Source organism: Sinocyclocheilus anshuiensis, unplaced genomic scaffold (genome assembly GCF_001515605.1).
Source record: "Sinocyclocheilus anshuiensis isolate Anshui unplaced genomic scaffold, SAMN03320099.WGS_v1.1 scaffold796, whole genome shotgun sequence".
Lineage (NCBI taxonomy): Eukaryota > Metazoa > Chordata > Actinopteri > Cypriniformes > Cyprinidae > Sinocyclocheilus > Sinocyclocheilus anshuiensis.
The window spans coordinates 361,414-381,995 of record NW_015557105.1 but is presented as its reverse complement, the minus strand read 5'-3'; the positions used below and the strand labels follow the sequence as shown (position 1 = coordinate 381,995).

At 32.3% G+C, this 20,582-nt stretch overlaps 1 protein-coding gene across 1 annotated transcript; it reads right to left on the bottom strand.

The window, feature by feature from the left end:
- Positions 1-5,618: 5,618 nt before the first annotated feature.
- Positions 5,619-19,954, bottom strand: LOC107677649 (probable palmitoyltransferase ZDHHC11). Its single transcript, XM_016472636.1, has 11 exons — positions 19,872-19,954; positions 17,523-17,744; positions 13,688-13,866; positions 11,466-11,567; positions 11,223-11,347; positions 9,065-9,220; positions 8,879-8,991; positions 7,646-7,704; positions 7,503-7,566; positions 5,951-6,017; positions 5,619-5,876 (listed from the first exon to the last, which is right to left on the bottom strand). Exons 1-11 carry the CDS (start codon positions 19,878-19,880, stop codon positions 5,665-5,667), a joined length of 1,308 nt encoding a protein of 435 aa, XP_016328122.1. The 5' UTR covers positions 19,881-19,954; the 3' UTR covers positions 5,619-5,664.
- Between the last annotated feature and the right edge of the window lie 628 nt (positions 19,955-20,582).

Genomic DNA, 20,582 nt, shown 5'->3' with positions numbered 1-20,582 from the left:
CACTTTGTGAATCACTCTCAATAATGTCATTCAGCTCTATGGGCCCTTTGTGCTGTCCAGTGTACTACACACACTCGCGACATCTCCACTATCTCTGGCGCGAGTGAATAAACGACAACATTCTTATCTTTCTTGCTAAAACAAAGAGTGACCAAGAAACATGGAGGAATGCAAACATGCGAGTTGAAACTAAAGAGAGAAAATAATATATATATAATTGCATGAAGCATGTTTTATTTGTAAAGTATCGAAATCGCTGTTTCATTTCAATAAATTATTATATTTGTGAAATAATGATATATATTATTACAATCAAATAACAGAGCATATATATGAAATAATCCTAATATATATCATTTTATATATTAAATTGTCACTGCAGATTTTTATCATAATAATATAATATTTTATAAAGAAAACTTTACATCTTTCTACTGATTTATTATTATAGGCCTCCTGCATGTTAACAGGTCATCCTGCAGTTTTCTGTAAAAATAAAAGATATTATTATTATTATTATATTTATTCTTAAATACTTCATTTTTATTATGTAGTAAAACTGTAAGTGTAGTAATGTTAACAATAACAATAGTTATTAATAATAAATTATTATATAAAATATGAATAATAATGATACAGTGATATTTGTTATTTTAATATTTGTAATTTAGTAATAATAATAATCATTATTATTAGTCATATTGAAATTTCTGCAACCCTACAAACAAACCTGGTGTTCTTTTATTTTTTATTAAATATTACATTTTAAAATTGCAATAGCAATTTTTAACCAGAGAAATTGCTATTAGACTTTCCCCAAATCATGCAGCCCTATAATGCATATTTTAATGCATATAATTTATGAATAAACTTGAGATATATAACAGTACTGTGATATACTGTAAAAGTGACACTTTATATAGAAAGTATAGGTGTAAATTACTATTGTCATATCAGTCAACAAAACATATTTCCAAAAAATGAGTGTTGCTTTAAATGCTCTCATGAACACACCCAGTCAATATCATTTCTGCAATCATTACCATCATAAAACTGACACTGCTAATAAACGAAGTCATAATAACAGATTTCATCATGTTTATTATATGATGCATGTAAACACAACTATGTAATCTATGCGAGTGTTATTTAAGTGATCGGGACAGACATTTGCTGCGGTCTAATGCTGGAGGAGATTCTGGGAACGTCACAAAAACACAGATAATGATGGAGTGTCAGAGAGGAGAAATTCTCGTTTACATGCACACAGACCTCAGGAGAATCTGTGATTGGTGGAGCGCATGATGACATGCATTCGCCTTCTGGTCATGAGTTGCACAGATGAGAGCACACAATAAACTGACCTATTTTTAACAAAAAAACCCTATTTATATCTGCCAAAAATGGACATGGAATTCAAAATATTCAAGTGGCATAAAACATTAAAGACAGAAAGAGGATTTGATGTAAATAGGAAAATGTAAAGCACAGGGAAACCTACATTACACAATACACGTTTGATGGAATTGAGTTCACTAAAAAAATGCAATAAAAACATGTTTCAGTGTTATTTTTATTATAGTGTTTTTATTTTTTATATTATTTTTTATTTAAAAAAAAATTCTAAAAATGTTTAAAATTCTACAATTTTAAAGTTTTAGTAATTTCATCATTTTTAATAATAAATTAACTTTTAAATGTTTTTTTATGATTTTTTAAATATTTTTCAATTTTCATTAGATTTTTTTTGTTGTTATTTATTTTCTTTTATTAGATATATACTATGGTTTTAGTTTTAGTTTCAGTTTTAGTCAACTATAATAACCCTGACATGATTGGACTGTTCAAATAAAAACAATATCACAAAGAAGGAATGCATGAACTGGTAAAACACCTTGAATGCGATGCAAGTTTCTGTGGATAAAAGCACCTGCCGAATGCATAAATATAAATCTAGAAATCTAGAGCAGACAAACATGTCTCCACGAGTGTGTTCAGTTCACAGACTCCCTCAGATCACCCTGCTGCTGCTGATCAGGTCAGCTACATCTTTATTACGTCGCCTGTCGCCCGTCTAGTGTCATTCACTCAATTAAACAGACATGTGTCTGTCCTTACACTCACTGTTTCTCCAGCATGAGAGTTTCTGCATACACTGACTCTGCAACAAAGCACTAATGATTCCAGCACAACTGGAGCTGTGACATGTCAGATATACAATATGGCCTTGTTTCAGGGCTTCACCTTTAATCTAAAGGTCTGTTCTGGGTGTTGGGGTAATGTTGACGTCAGAGGCCAGTGCTTGTCTGACACAACCTAGAACTGAGAAATCTGGGCCAAACTCAGCGAATGGCTGCGTCCTCTGCTCAGGCGAAGAACATCTACCAACATATGGATGAGATAACTGTGATGAGAGACAAAATTATAAACCTCCAGCATTTCTCCTCCTCTGAACAACAGCACATTCTCAAATATAGACAGATAGACAGACAGATAGATATATAGATAGATAGATAGACAGAGTAGATGGATGGATGGAAGTATAGATGGATAGACATATAGATAAATGAAAGAACAGATTGATGGATAGATAGACAAATAGATGGATGGATGGATGTGTATATATATATATATATATATATATATATATAGATAAATGGATGGATGGACATACAGATGGATGGAGAGACATATAGATAGATAGATGGATGGATGGACAGATAGACATATAGATGGATGGATGGATGGATGGACGGATAGATGGATGGATGTATGTATAGATGGACAGATAGATGGATGGATGGATGAATGGATGGATGGATATATGACAGATAGACATATAGATGGATGGATGGATATATGACAGATAAGACATATAGATGGATGGATGGATGTATAGATGGACAGATAGATAGATGGATGGATGGATAGATGGATGTATAGATGGACAGATGGATGGATGGATGGATGGATGGACAGACATATAGATGGATGGATGGATGGATGGATGGATAGATGAACAGATAGACATATAGATGGATGGATGGATAGACAGATAATTGGAAGGATGGATGGATGGAAGTATAGATGGATAGACAGATAAATGGAAGAACAGATTGATGGATAGATAGACAAATAGATGGATGGATGGAGGTATAGATATACATATATAGATAAATGGATGGACAGACATACAGATGGATGGCGAGACATATAGATAGATAGATAGATAGATAGACGTATGAATGGATAGACAGACATATAGATGAATGGATGGATAGATGTATGTATAGATTGGATAGATAGACATATAGATAAATGGATGAACGGATGGATGGATGGATATAGATAGATATATAGATAGATGATGGATGGACGTATAGATAGATCGATAGATAATCATCTGTATTTTGACTTATGTATTTTAAACGTGGATCTTGTTGGTTCCTCTCCGCCGGTGTTTATGTAATCGCTCTATACATTAGCAGCATCACGGCGTCATATAAACTCAGCAGAGCATCACGAAGAAACACGTGATCATTGTTATTGTCATGAACGCTGTGTGCAACAATACTAACACAACAAAACCAGCACGGAATTACGCAACGAAGCAAAAATGAAAGTAAATCAAACCGACTTCCGTGACAACGATCAATAATCAAGCGCAAAATCTGCTCGTTTTGTTTTTGAGGTAAAATGACAAATACATAAACGCGCTCGTGATCAATCACGCAATATTTCAGCTTCAAACGCGATTGATCGGATGATAATGAGAGCAACGCGCCGCTGTAACGGACAGAACACAGTCTTACCTGAATGACGCCTCTGTCGTTTTCTTCTTTCTGTCAGTATCTAGAGGAACATGTTTATATTAGACAGCCGCGGGAATGAGAGGCGCGACGCGACGCGACGCTCGCTGCGATCCGCGCGTGAATGTGCGCTGTGCTGCTGAGCGCGCGATGAGGACGATCCGACGCCGCGCGGTGATTGGCTGCCCGCTTGAGTTCACATGAGAAAAAAATGTTTATTAATAAATAACGTTTTACTATGAGCTAACATATATTTAAAAACACCAACTACAAAAAAAATAAAAAATAAAATAAGTAGCACGGGTATATTTGTAGCAATAGCCACAAATTCATTGTATAGGTCAAAATTATTTTTCTTTTATGCCAAAAATCATTAGGATATTAAAGATCATGTTTCATGAAGATATTTTGTAAATGTCCTACTGTAAATATATTAAAACTTAATTTTTGATCAGTAATATGCATTGCTAAAAACTTCATTTGAACAGCTTTAAAGGCGATTTTCTCAATATTTTAATTTTTTTGCACCCTCAGATTCCAGATTTTCAAATAGTTGTAGGCTATCCCAGCCAAATATTGTCCTATCATAACAAACCATACATCAATGGAAAGCTCATTTAGTCAGCTTTAATATAATTTACTCTTATGACTGGTTTTGTGCTCCAGGGTCACATATTGTCCTGTCCAAAGTCTCCAATTGCTTATATTATGATAGTCAACCCTGTTACACCACTTATCATAATTGTTACTATCTAAAAAGTAATTAATTACTCACAATGTCATAGAATGGAAGAGTCCAAAAAATGCATTACGATTGACACTAAACATGCTTACATACAAACATTAAAATGAGTGAAAATGCAGGAAGAGAATGTTTCTCCCCCACAGGGAATAGCTGTCTCCTTTCACAGTAATCAAGATGAAGCCTGTTAATGCTGGAATGCAGGAAAGATGAGTAAATAAACAGCAGCTCTGAGGTCTGTGTGTCCTGCAGCCATGCATCTCTTCACAGGGATTGGGAATAAAGCTTCAAATCCACGAAATGTTACACAACTAGGGTTCTGGACCAGGATTACATAATAGGCCCTCAGGATAACATAAGGGAGAACAGGACTAGATGTCACACTTCTCAGTTTGTGCCAGGAATTTCAGACTATCACAATAAAAATTAAAAAGTCAAAATAAATTAATAAAAATAAATAAATAAATAAAATTACAGAAATATGGTGATACTGTAATTAATTTGTAAGACAGAATTCAGAAAAATTACTCAAATTTCAGATTGTTTTAATTAACTAGTAGATATTTAAAACGAAATGATGCGAATGAGTGATCTTGTGCTGTATTCATCACTCAGCAGCGCCAACTAGTGCTGCATCAAACACACCACACACATCTACAAGCCTTTATTTCAAAATATAAAAATAGCAAATATAATTAATTAATCTTATAGTTGCAACGGTGGCATAAAATTGTTTGCATTTCGTCCTTAATGAGTTATTATAAATCATCTTAAAATAAACCAGCTGTACAATGTAAACAACATACTGTATGTTACAGAAACAGAACTTTAAATTCATCAGAGAGTGCATGTCTGTATAAGACCGTTTCTGCCACAGAAGAAAAACTAATTATAAAGGTAATTGCAACCTTGCTTTTTATCTCACAATTCTGACTTTTATTCTTGCAATTCTGAGTTTATATCGTACAGTTCTGATTTTTTTTTGTGATGTTTGCATATATATATATATATATATATATATTAGTTAGTGTTGGGGGAACATATACTGTCGGAAATCTACGGGTGACGTCACGGACACTACGTCCATGTTTTTATACAGTCTATGGTTTTGACTCATGGCATCTGCTCTTTGAACCCTAAATACTGCGTCTGCGCCTCTGTCATCAGCTGCTGATGAACCACGGCTGCGTCCATGATGGAGCTTCCCAGCGGGTCCTGGACGATCGGCCTGCCCTCCGCAGGCTTCTCCACACTTCGTACCGGGGCTTGAGGCTTCTCTATCCCGCTGAGGTTCCAGCCCACAGGAAGTGACATCACAGGCTCACCTACCAGCAGGACACAGAAGGACAGTCAGGTGCAGCTGCAGGTAAACACGTATCAGAAAACACCGCAGCTTTACCTGCGATCATCTGAGTTGGTGATTCAGAGCTGTATTCCAGATGTCTCTCTCCATTCACTTCCTCCAACTGAAAAGACAAATATCGGATAAAACAGTCCATGTTTAATTATATAAAATGATACTTTTTGGCACTGAATGTCTTATTTATTCTCATTTAGCTATTAGTTCAAAAGATACATTTAATGCAGTGTTATTTTAGTATTATAATAAATAATACTAAAATAACTAGGGGTGTCGAAATTAATCGTTGCATTGCTTGACAGCGCTATTATTGTAGTCTTTTACTTTAGATATGCTTTCATTTCTGCCGTTTGGAATGCAGTACGTATTAGATGCACGAAACTCACGTACTGACAGACTTTCACGTGCGCTTTGTGTTTGTTTGTCCTGAAGCTCGATCGGTTAAATGCACTTGCATCTACTTTTATGATACGAAATTGATGTAAACACAGTCAGTTATGTTTTCAGAACAGGACAAAACATCTGATATGTGGAAATAGATCTGTGCATTAGTGTGAATGCAGCCTATTAAAGCTGCCACTGTCTATGAACTCATCAGTAATAATCACACAGCAATAATGCTGATTAATAAAGAAAAACCCATAACTATGATCATCTGTAAACTTTCCAGATACTGAAAGTGCTTTTTGTTTATCACTTGCAATTGTCTTTCCCCCCCTTTAAGTAGCCTGCTTATATAATTTAATAAAAACTGCACAAAATAAATTTGATATAATCGTGATGCATCGTGATATCGAAATTGAATTGAATCGTTGACATGATAATCATAGTCGGATTGAATTATGAAACCAGTGCCGATTCACACCCCTAAAAATAACACTGCATCGATTGAAAATGTAATAAATATTATTAATAATAAATAATAAGTTAATTTATTAATAAATAGTATTTATAAGTTATCATCAATAGTAATCTATTCATAATAGTACAAGTTTAAAAATGTATTAATAATATTAGAAGTAATTTATTAATAGTATTCATTAATATTTTGCACTAGCTTTTATTTCTATAATTTATATTTAATTTGAGTGTTTTGTTATCTTTTTATTATTTTTATATATATTTCTATTATTTATTTTCATTAATTTATTAAAACGAATTTTTTTATTTCAGTTTTCGTTTTAGTACTTAAAATTTTTTTCAGTTAGTTGCAAATGCTGCATTTTTTTTTTTACTATTATTATTTTGCATATGTTTAAGTAGAATTTTTAGTTTTATTTGAAATACTAAAAAGGCAACATTTTAAATTTTCTTAGTTTTTCATATAATATTTATATTTAATTTTATTTTAGCTTCACTTCAGTTACTGAAAATGTTTTTATAGGGTTAGTTTTAGTTTTTTAGTTTTACTTCAACTTGCCAAGGCAAAATATCTCATTTTCACTTAAGTTTTTTTAATGATAAATATTCATATTTTATTTGCACAGTAGCAATACTGATTCAGTGCTGATTATGTTGCATAAGTCGTTTCATCTCTGATGCCTTTATATGCTGTCTAGATAGTTTTGGAGCGGGTAGCTGGTCTAATTACCTCAGCACAGATGGGTTCTGGCAGTCGACCGGATGTTTGTCCTCTGTCTTCCAGTTTAAAGGTACTACGAAAGAAGCAGCAGAGCATCTGAAGCGATTGCCTAAGAAAAGATCTAACCGCTACCTATCTGTCTTAAAGCTTACCAAGACCTGCTGGAGAGCGGCGCGTCACAGTTCACAGGGGACTCCAGCGGCCCGAGACTCTGGGAGGAAGAGAAAACACAGAAGTGGTTGAAGTCTGTGCAAATGTGCATGATGTTAATGGGTGGGACCTTGCTTTGAGCTGAATCAAAGCATAAACAGAGTCGAAAACGTCTTTTCTAATCCCATGAGATGAGATTATTCAACATCCTGAAATGAACTTTTGGCCACACCTGAACATGAGACGAAAATGCAGCACAATCCGTGATTAAACCATATTTTGCATCAGTTATTTAGAGTTTTGTTGAATTTGCATTGAAAGATTTTATTTATTTTTTATATCAATATTTATTCATATTCTGAATGACCTTGTAGCTTGGTGAAACTTTTGGCTACACCTGAACTGAGATAAAATGCCTTGAAATCCATGAAACTGTTTTTAGCATTAATTTTAATACAAAATATTTTTTTCTCCAGTAATTATTTAGTGTTTTGTTGTACTTGCCCTGACAGATTTTTAATTATTTTATTTTATATCTGTTATATTTTTTTGCATGATGTGTGTGTTGTACCTGTGCAGTGTTTTTTTTAGCATTATTCAATTCATTTCACAATAATTTTGATGATACGCATGGTTTCAAAGCAGCTATACAGAAAATGCATGTTTCAAATATTATAATTATAAAATATGAAAATATTACTAATATTATTTTTTAATAAATAATAAGTTGATTTATTAATAATTTAACTATTATAGCATTTATTAATATGAATTATGAATTAGCTTTTATCTTAATTAAACATCCTACAATTAATTCAAAATAAATCATATTTATTTAGCATCAATTTTAATACAAAACATTTTTTTCCCATGCAAAGAAGTTATTTTTTGCATGGCAAGTGTTTTGTACTGTTATTTTAATTTAAATGAATTGTTTATTTGTATAGTGCTTTTAATAATATATACCATTTCAAAGAAATGATTTATTAATAAATTAGCTATTATAGCATTTATTAATATTCTGAATTAGCTTTTATCTTAATTACACATCCTAAGATTAGTTTTTGGCCACACCTGAACTGAAAAGAAATCCATGCTGTATATTTTGCATAAATTTTCATGCTAAATATTTTTTTTATCCCTATGCAAAAGGAGTTATTTAGTGTTTTGTTGAAGTTGCATTGCATGATTTGTATTTATTGTTTTACTGTGTTTATTGTATTTATGGTCTGTACCTGTGTGGTGGCTCCGTTAGACGGCAGCGCCGGAGGAACCTGCTCTTTCTCTTTAGGATTCGTTGACTGACGATTCCTGACGATGTACTCATAAGTGCTGATGCCCTGAGACACTGAGACACGACACAGAGTGAACAGAAGCTGCTATCTGTCTATAAAAGTGGATAACGCTGGGCTCAAACTCACGTAAGTAAATGTGGAAGCACAGTAAGTGGCAGAGCAGCAAGAGAGCAGCCAGAGCCAGCAGGACTGTGATGAAGGCCAGAGCCAGCAGACCAATGGAGCTCGTCTCTAAAGGAGCCGCCGGCAAGAAAACCAGCCACGAGTCGTTGCCTTTCACAGCTGCCAGAGAAATTACCAATGAGAAAATAGAACTATACCCTGAGAAAACATCTAATCCTTACACAGTAGCTTTGTCTTGATTTCCTGTACAAATATCCAAACATTCTAAAATCAAGGCAGATTTACTTGGAAAGCAAAATTATGTAAAAAAAAAAAAAAAAATGGGGTAAGAAAAATACACTTAAAGCAATAGCAGATTTTTTTCAGTTTTTAACTAAAATTCATAAAAAAATAAAGCTAAATAGAAATATTTTTAAAAATGACAAAGCACATAAAATTAGTAAAATATGAAAAGTTTTAAACAAATTAAACTAAAAATATAAAAAAGCTAATTCAAAATATTAATAAATACTATAATAGTATGTAAACAATACTAAAATAACACTGGATTTTAGATATTTACTCTTGTTTTCGGAAAAATGTATTAAAATTAAGTTAATTTGTGCTTAAAAAAAAATCTGTCAATGGGGTAAGAACAGTAAACTTAAATTTAAACCAATAGCAGATGTAGCAGATTGTCTTGTTTTTAACTGAAATAAATATAAAATACGTATTTGTTTTTTTAAACAAGACTATATCAATATCATAAGTCATTTTGCATCTCCAGTAAATGTGTCTTGATTTTAAGAATGTTTAGATATTTGTACTGGAAAACAAAACAAAAATACTGATTAGGAAAGTTTTTTTTTTTTTTGCAATGTAGAAAATGAGAAGTTACATGTCTTCAAAATTTCAGATTTTTTATATTTAATAACGTGTGATGAAGCCCGATGAGTGTGTGACTGTACTCTTGTTAACGCTTTAATCTATTACTTTATGTATTTGGTGAGTTTTGTTTTATATATGGGCTCATGATCATTATTTTATATTTTTTGTAGAATGAACTTGATTAATTGCTGAAGGTGCAGAAGTTTAGGGTCGGATATTTTTGGCTCATAAAGGCTGCATTTATTTGATCAAAAATATAGTAAAAATTGTGAAATATTATTAAAATTTAAGATATCTTCTTTCTATGTGAATATCATATTTTTTTTTACTTCATTTATTCCTCTGATGGCAAGCTATTACTTCAGTTTTCAGTGTCACATGATCCTTCAAGAAACATTTTTTATTATGATAGATTTTGCTGCATAGTATTTTTGTGGAAACCATGATTTTTTTTAGGATTCTTTAATGAATGGAAAGTTCAAAAGAACAGCATTAATTTGGAATGGGAATCTTTTGTTACATTATGCATGCCTTTTACTGTCACTTTTGATCTATTTAGTATTAAATAATATTAATTTATTTCCAAAAATCTTGGTGCACAGTTAAACTAAAAATATAAAAAAGCTAATTCAAAATATTAATAAATACTATAATAGTATGTAAACAATACTAAAATAACACTGGATTTTAGATATTTACTCTTGTTTTCGGAAAAATGTATTAAAATTAAGTTAATTTGTGCTTAAAAAAAAATCTGTCAATGGGGTAAGAACAGTAAACTTAAATTTAAACCAATAGCAGATGTAGCAGATTGTCTTGTTTTTAACTGAAATAAATATAAATAAACCGACTGTAAATAGAAAAAAAACCCTAATAAAAATCAACAGGTAAAACGACTAAAACTGTAAAAGTTTTAAACAAACTGAAAATTAAAATTATAAAAATTAAAGCTTATTCAAAATATTAATAAATACTATAATAATTTATAAATTATAACGCTGAAATGTCATGAATGTTAGATATTTTGTCTTGTTTTCTGAAAAATGTATTAAAATTAAGCAAGTTTATGCTTGAAACAATTTTTGTGGAAACTGTGATACATTTTATTTTTCAGGATTCACAGATGAATAGAAAGTTCAAAAGAGCAGCATTTATTTGAAATATAATTTTTTCGTAACATTATAAATGTCTTAACTGTCACTTCTGATCAATTCAATGCATCCTTGATGAATAAACGTATTAATTTCATGCGCTGATGAACTGGAATTGAGTCCAGAGACACGGCTGGTCTTACTCTGAAACTGCGGCGCGGTGCGCAGGACAGCAGGGTTCACATAGTGCTCGATGAAGACAAACAAGACCACAAGAATGAGGAGGATCATCCCAATGACAGCAGACAAGACGGTTATGAAAAAGAACCTGGGAAAAACCAGTCATTCCTATATGAACATTCAGACACTGTCAAACATCTTTAAAGAGACAAAAATATGCAAATGCTGCCTCTACATTTGTGTTATCAAATGGCACTTCTGCTCACCTGTAGTTCCTTCCTCCCACACAGTTGTTTAGCCATTTGCAGTGATGGTCGAAGTCTGCGATGCATTTGTTGCAGGTGCTGCAGTGTTTGGCTTTAGGTCCGCTGTGGAGGAGAAGCTGATTATTCACTAAAGCAAACGGTTAGGACGTTTGTCTGGACAAATAACATTGCTGTAGAAGAGCTGTGTGCCATTCACAAATGAACTGAGAATTTCAAATCAATTCTTAAATTTGAATTGAGGTAGAAAACATGGATGCTGAAATGCAATTTAAGAAAATAAAATTAAAATGGAACATTGTTATTGTCAACTAAAACTATTGTATTTGTTGATTAAAATTAAGCTGAAATAATGCAAAATATACAGTAAATATATGATGAAAAATGCTGAGAAAACTGCTGTTTTGTCTACTAACTGAAATAAATGTTTAAGTTGACAATCAAATTACTAAAACTGAAATAAAAATAAAGATAAATAGAAATAAAAAACAACAAAAATGACAAAAGTCCATAATAAAATTGCTGTAACTTAAACAAATTAAAATGAAAACTGAAAATATATTTTTAAAAAATGTTAATTCAAAATATTAATAATTACTACAGTAGTATATAAATAATACTAAAATTACACTGAAATTAAATTAAACTTCTGTCATTTAAAAAAAAAAAAAAAAAAAGAGAAATGTTGCCTTGGCTGATAACTAAAATAAAAGTTTAAATTGAAGTATAAAATAAAAATAAAATTAATAAACTAAAAATAAATATAAATACAAAATAAAGCTGAATAGAAATGTTTAAAAATACTAATAAAAATGACGAAAGCACATAACAAAATTACTAAAACGTTAAAGGTTTTAAAGAAATTAAAATGAAAACCAAAAATACAAGGGCTAATTCAAAGTTTTAGTACATTACTACATTATTATGTAAGCAGTACTAAAATAACACTAACATTTTATAAAACTGCTGTTAGCTTCTATTCTATTCTATACAGGAAAAAAAGAATTAAAATTAAGCAAGTTTATACCTAAACCACAAAAAATATCTGCCAACGAGGTAAGAAAAATACACTTTCTGTTTTAACTAAAATATATAAAAAATAAAGCTAAATAGAAATATTTTTTAAAATGACAAAGCACCTAAAATTTGTAAAATATGAAAAGTTTTAAACAAATTAAACGAAAAATATAAAAAAGCTAATTCAAAATATTAATAAATACTATAATAGTATGTAAACAATACTAAAATAAAACTGAATTTTAGATATTTACTCTTGTTTTCAGAAAAATGTATTAAACTTAAGTTAATTTGTGCTTAAAACAAAAAAATAATATCTGTCAATGGGGTAAGAAAAATAAACTTAAATAAATTTAAACCAATAGCAGATGTAGCAGATTGTCTTGTTTTTAACTGAAATAAATATAAATAAACCGACTGTAAATAGAAAAAAGAAACTAATAAAAATGAACAGGTAAAATTACTAAAATTGTAAAGGTTTTAAACAAACTGAAAACTACATTTATAAATAATAACACTGAAATGTCATGAATGTTAGATATTTAGTCTTGTTTTCTAAAAAAAAATGTATAAAATATGTATACATGTATAAAATAACACTAAAATTGAATAAAACTGTTGTTAGTTTCTATTCTATTCTATACTGAAAACTGAAAATATATCAAATTAAAGCTAATTCAAAATATTCCTAAATACTACAATAGGATATAAATAATACTGAAATAACAGTGAAATGGAATGAAACTGTTTTAAGTGTATTTTATATTATATTATATACAAAGTAAAAATTTGTAAAAATGTTAAATTTGTAAAACTGAAACAAATATACAAATAAAAGCTAAAAAATAAAGCTCAAAATATTACTAAATACCACAATGGTATATAAATAATACTAAAATAACAGTGAAATGGAACAAATTTGATTATATTTATATTTAAAAGCAAGGGTGGCAAAATATCTAGAAATGCCATTTCACTAACCAACACAGAAATATTCCTCTTCCTGTCATTCCAATTTACACTCATGCATTAAAAGGAAGCAGGAAGCAAATGTAATTATAATTTTCCTCAACTCTGATCTATATATTATTTTTACATTTACATTTAGCAGACTCTTTTATCCAAAGCGACTTACAAACGAGGACAATGTAATACTATTTTTTTCTCTATAGGGTTTCAGTAAATCTAAACCGATGTACAGTACATACACGTCCACCTCACACAGCGTGCAGTGCAGATTGTGGATGATGTGCTGATGTTTGGTGTTGTCAAACACAGGCATGGGGCTGGAGTAATCCTTCCTCCTCCGAACGCTCAGATCCGCGGGGTCGATCGTCACCGCCGCCACGTGAGTCACCAAGTGCAGAACAAACGCCGTGCCGATCAACTACACATGAAGTGTGAAGGTTCAACAACAGTGCGAACAAACACCACACCGATTCACATCTCAGTTCATTCGACTCGCTCTCAGCTGGAGCGTGTGAGATCTCCAGTTATCTGCACAAACACTCGCTGCTGACATCAGCCTGTCATTGAGCTCACGCTGCTGTCTTAAAGGGGTCCTATTATGCTCTTTTACAAAGTCTTGATTTTGTTTTGGGGGTGTACTGGAACAGGCTCTCATACTAGGTTGTTCGAAAAACACATTATTTTTCAAATATTTTACATTATTACAACACCTCTCTCCCCAGTCTGGCATGAACGACTCGAATAGTTCCTGTATCAAATGAAGGCCCGCCTTCTGAAATACGAAATGTGCTGCGATTGGTTAGCTGGGCCAATGTGTGTTGTGATTGGTTAGCTGGGCCAGTGTGTGCTGTGATTGGTTAGCTGGGAAAGCTAGCATGTCTCCAACATAGTGATAACACTCGTTGCCTTCTCTAGTGCAGCTCAACCAGGTCTCGTCCCATTCGTCGATATTTGTGATATCACAAATCCCGGAAAATATGCGTTGTAGTCCAAACGAGTCGTTCGTTGTACTTTTTGAAAAGTGATTTCTGTTCAATAAAATATCTCCTTTTGAAGTAGACTTTGAACTTTGTAACTTTGCAGATCTTTTTTATGCTCAAACAGCAACATTACAGACTAACTAAAGTTGAAAAAGTGAAAAAGCATAATAGGACCTCTTTAAGAGGCACTGATTGCTCCTTAGACTGATTCAGATGAAGAAACCATGAATCTTTTTGACTGATTCACTTAAAAATAAGAGTCATTTGTTCATGAATTGGACAAACTGGTCGTGTTCTACAGTACACTATGTTTGAGTATGTTTGAGATAATGCAACAGATATATTGTCTATTTATGGCCTTTCAGTACATTCAGTTATTTTTGCATCTGTGTTCGGGAAACTCTCATTATTTTGGCAATGCAATGTGGTGAAAAAAGTACACACTTTCTGCTTAGTATAATTGGATTTTTATGGCAGAACAGACTGTAAACGAAAAACTAAAACTGAAAATTTTAAAACTCAAAATATTAATAAATATTACAATAGTATATATATAATCCTAAAATATAATTGAAATGGAATGAAACTGCTGTGTTTAGGGATGCACGATATATCGGCCACCGTATCGGTATCGGCTGATAAATGCTCATTTTTTCAGTTATCGGTATCGGCCAAAATGTTCATATCGGTGCATCCCTAGCTGTGTTATTATATTATATTATATTATATATAAAATATGTGACTCTGGAGCACAAAAGCAGTCTTAAGTCACTGGGGTATATTTGTAGCAATAGCCAACAATACATTGTATGGGTCAAAATGATTGATTTTTGTACTGATATATATACCTACTGTAAATATACAAAAACTTAATTTTTGATTAGTAATATGCATTGCTAAGAACTTCATTTGGACAACTTTAAAGATGATTTTCTCAATATTTAGATTTTTCTGCACCCTCAGATTCCAGATTTTCAAATAGTTGTATCTCAGCCAAATATTGTCCTCTCCTAACAAACCATACATCAATGGAAAGCTTATTTATTTAGCTTTCAGATGATGTATAAATCTCAATTTCAAAAAATGTACCTTATGACTGGTTTTGTGCTCCAGGGTCACATACATAAAAAATAAGTAGAAATAAAATAAAACTAAACAGAAATATATAAAAAAAAAAAAAATGACAAAAGCACAAAAAAATCATTTAAACTTAAACTAAAATTAAAATAAAAATTTTATGTATATTATATTATATTATAAACCAAAAATGTATAAAAATAAAAGATAATTCAAACTATTAATAAATACTACAATAGTATATAAATAATACTGGTTGCCCTCATTATTTTTGCAACGCAATGTTATGCAAAAATTACACAGTTAGCTTAGCATAATCGGATTTTTATGGCAGAACTGAATGTAAACAATGGCAGTACTCTGTAAAAATAAGATAATTCAACTTAAAAAAACTCAGTTTTCTGCCTTCATTTTTTTTAAAGAATAATCAAATTGGCTGTCATTTCAACTGATTTTTTAAAATCTTCTCTAGTTGAAAAAATAAAGTGGACACTGGTTAAATTACTTTGAAGAGTTAAGCAGAGGTGGAAAGTAACGAATTACATTTACTCGCGTTACTGTCATGCTCTATTATGCAGTGTAAGCTGTGTTTGCCTAGGGAGACCAAACTAGCAGCTTATAAAATCTCGACACCAAACCTTCGCAAGCATGTAGAGGTAGGGTAAATATTTGCATCATTGCATTGGTAGTTAAAATGAAGTTTTGACAGTTTAGCAAAAGGCTTTGCACAAATTAGCCAAAAAGACAGTGGTGCAGGGTGTGCGATATATATCGTCTGCGATAATATAGTAATTGTTGTTTTAACGATGTGCGATTTGACATTATCAGTATTTTGCCAAAAACCAAACAAAACACTCCTACAGAGTGCTGTGAAGTCTAGTAGATTAGACTAGTGTGCGCGCGCATTTAGAGTGCGTTCTTTATGAAGGTAAAATGACGTCAAAAAGATTTGCATACGTAGGGTAAGAGTTGTGGAAGTGTACATAAGACGCAGATCATATTTATTTTGCGTTAGCATGAAGCTGCAGTTTCACAATACATGAATTACACTTACGAGTAACAGTAAAATGCTGCAAATAATTTTTTCTTACGCTTGAAACGCGATTTACACCTTTACAAAGCTTCTGTTGTGCATGCAAATTTAGCTTACGCTTAGTCTTATGTACACTTCCACAAATATTACCCTGCGTATGCAAATCTTTTTGACGTCATTTTACCTTCATAGTTCTTTCACTGCGTGATTCAGTCTGTTGAAGTGTATTTAGAATGATCACAAAATTGAAGATATAGGGGCAGGAAATGTATATATTTATATCATTTCATATAGTAAATCAATATCACACGAAGAGTGCCGTTTTTTCCTCCAAAAAACAGCATGAATACATATAGATTTTTTTTTACAACAGTTCAATAAACAAGAAGCTGCTTTTGTGTTTCCTCATTGCAAAGATGAATTTTGCTGATACTGATTTAATTTGCCTGGTAACAGCCCAAATGTCTTATTATTCTAAATAACCGATTCCTTTAATTAAAAACAACTGGTTTGAGAGTCATAGGCCTATCCCAGGGGTCTCAAACTCAAAAGCCGCAGCCCTGCAGAGTTTACTGCCAACACACATACCATGTAGTTTTCAAATAAGTCTAAATGATTAGATTAGCTGGATCAGATGTGTTTAATTAGGGTTATATCTAAACTGTGCAGGGCTGTGGCCCTCCAGGAACTGAGTTTGAAAGCCTTGGCCTATCCCATTTTTGCCTCCTGTAACTAAGTAATTTTTAAATTAGCTACTATTTACTTTTACTTGAGTAGATTTTTAGACTGGTACTTTTACTTGTACTTAAGTAAAATTTCATTAATGTAATGGTACTTTTACTTGAGTAGAATATTTTTGTGCTCTTTCCACCTCTGGAGTTAAGTAATAGAAAAAAATGATGTTTTACAGTGTACAGTATGTTTTGTGATCAGAATCACTATCGTGAAATGTTTGTGTTTGTGTGGATTGTTTGTAAAGGATACGGCGTACGCTGCAAAGCTCCACGGCGCCGGCAGAAGAGGCACGTAGATACCGAAGCCGACGATGGCCATGAAGCTGTAGACGAGCCAGGCGAGGAGCTGGAGGCTGTGCAGAGGCAGAGACCAGCCGTTGATCCTGGAGTGAAGTGGTGGAGCGAACAGCTCATTTCTGCTGCCGTTGCTCTGCGGGGCTGTTCGTCTGCGGTGACGCCCGAAGCAGTTCAGCTGCAAACACACACAAACAAACGCTCTTCATCGATACAGCTAGATCATTCGTGACCCTGGACCACAAAACCAGTCATATAAATAAATAAATAATAAGTAAGCTTTCCATTGATGTATGGTTTGTTATGATATGACAATATTTGGCTGAGATACAACTATTTGAAAATCTGGAATCTGAGGGTGCAAAAAAATCTAAATATTGAGAAAATCATCTTTAAAGTTGTCCAAATTAAGTTCTTAGCAATGCATATTACTAATCAAAAATTAAGTTTTGATATATTTACGGTAGGAAATGTACAAAATGTCTTCAAGGAACATGATCTTTACTTAATATCCTAATGATTTTTGGCATAAGAGAAAAAACGATAATTTTGACCCATACAATGTATTGTTGGCTATTGCTACAAATATACCCCAGCGACTTAAGACTGCTACTTAAGTTTTTGAAAAAAACCGAACTGTTCTGTAATCTATGCATGAAAGGCTAAATCATTGTGCTTCCAGTCTCTTCAACCAGAACAATTAAACATTTTAAAAGACTCTGCCTGGCATCATTATGTTGGCTTGACAAAGCTGCTAATGTCAGTAGTACTGACCTTGAGTTACAGCTTCTTTCCAAAATCCCCAACCTGAGACCAAAACGTCTAAACGCAGCTCCTACACTAGGGTTTACTTTGAAACAAACGGCAAAGAAACGGCAAGTAACACATTGAATTAAGCGAGAAATTCTGAATTAGAAAGATTGAAATAGTATTTTCTCTTAGTAGGCCTATTCCATCTTTGGTTTATTTACAAATTCGAAAAAATTATGTTTACACTGTAAAGCTTTCTGCCTCTTATCTTATCAAATGCAATTTATCCTATTATTTAATTTAATCCTATCCATCTAATGTCTGTCTGTCTGTGTATCTATCTAGCTATTGCTTAGCAACACTAAAACACATTAGCAACACCCTACCACCTTATCAACCAGCATCAGCATCACTCGGCCAACAAGAACACCTTAGCAACAACTTGCAAGCAGTGTTTAATTATATTATATTATATACTGAAAACTGAAAATATAAAAATAAAAGCTAATTCAAAATATTAGTAAACACTATAATGGTATATAAATAATACTAAAATAACATTGAATTGGATTAAACTGCTTTAAGTGTAGTTTGTATTATTATATATAATATATTTACATTATAGTTAAAAAGTAAGGGTGGTAATTTATCTAGAAATGCCATCTGACTAACCAATACAGAAAAATTCACTTAAACAATACTACACATCAATAATTGCCTAGAAACCTCTTAGCAACACTCTAGCAACCACCTTATCAATCCCTCAGCCAACACCTTAGCAACGATTTGCATCCAGTGTTTTTATTTTTAATTACAACTAAAACCATTTAAAATCATTTTCGGTAGCTGAAATAAAATAAAAATATTTAATCAAAAACTTAAAAAAAATGTTGCCTTGATAACAAACTGAAATAAATATACTTAAGTTGAAGTACTAAAATTACTAAAACAGAAATAAAAAAATAAATAAAAGCTATATAGAAATATAAAAAACTAATAAGAATGTCCCGAGTTCGAACCCCACCCCTCTGTCTCCGCAAATCAGCCAAAAATTATATTATGTAAATAATATTAATATATTAATGCTATAATATTAAAACAACAATTTTTGCAACACCCTAGCAACCACATTTCCCAAAAAGACGATTTTTAAAACTTTTATAAACCCTAAATAATCCTCAGATTTGCCTTGTTCTGTCTTCAAGCTTCAAAAGTCAACATTTTGTCTTTGTAAAGCACAAGGTGGAGTCCTGCTGAGCTGTTCCTGTTGAACACGAACAGAAAGATTGTGTTGCCTAGCAAATGTCATCATAAATGCAACCCGAAGAAGCTCTGAGGGACTCAAACATTAGTGAAAACAGTCTAATAATGAGTAACTTGCACAAAACCAATGCACCAGGAACTCTTGTGTTATGCATAACAACGTTAACTATTGCCTTTTCACACAGAATAAAACCGCTGCTACTTTATGTAACTTTTAATAACACCATATATAATAGAAATATAAGACAAATCAATCCATTTCCCACACAAGCATGAATAAAAAGCCACTTACATTCGTCATTGAACAGCTTCCAGCAGTTTTCTCTGGAAAAACATCTGTTGTTGATCATTTGGATCTCTTGGATACAGTTTGCTGATCCATTGATTTCTTCATCATCTCCATTATCAAAGCCATTATCCAGTCTGTAGGCGTTTAATATCCTATTTTAACGCTAAAATATCTCACGTGCCATGTTAAATCCTTAAAATATTAATTATTAAATAGGATAAAATATCTTCCCACGGGAGCCGCGGTGCGCATCTGACTTCAGTCGCATAAAATACAAACCACTACAGCGAAAGCGTACCTGTTGAATATTAATTATGTCATGCGTACGTCACACCAAGGAGCCTTCCAATGGCGAGCGGCAGCTCATGAATATTAATAGCTCACGCTGCTCTTGGCTTCGAACAGCTTATGAATATTAAACAGATTGTGGAAACTAAAACGTGAACGCGTTTTTACACTTTTGACCATTACACTATTTTTTTTTAAAGTGCATATAAACAACAACAAATCAACGCAAAAAGGAAAAGAAAACATTTGAGAGGAAACTCAATCATGAAAGTGGATTTAAAACTTCTAAATGTGTGAACCATTGTTTGACTGTAATTTGATAGGGAAAAGTTCAAACAATGTGAATACAATAAAACTACAGAACATGGAAGTTGTCAGGGGTGGAAGAGTTTAACTGTTACCTAGTGACCACTAGGATATGCAAAG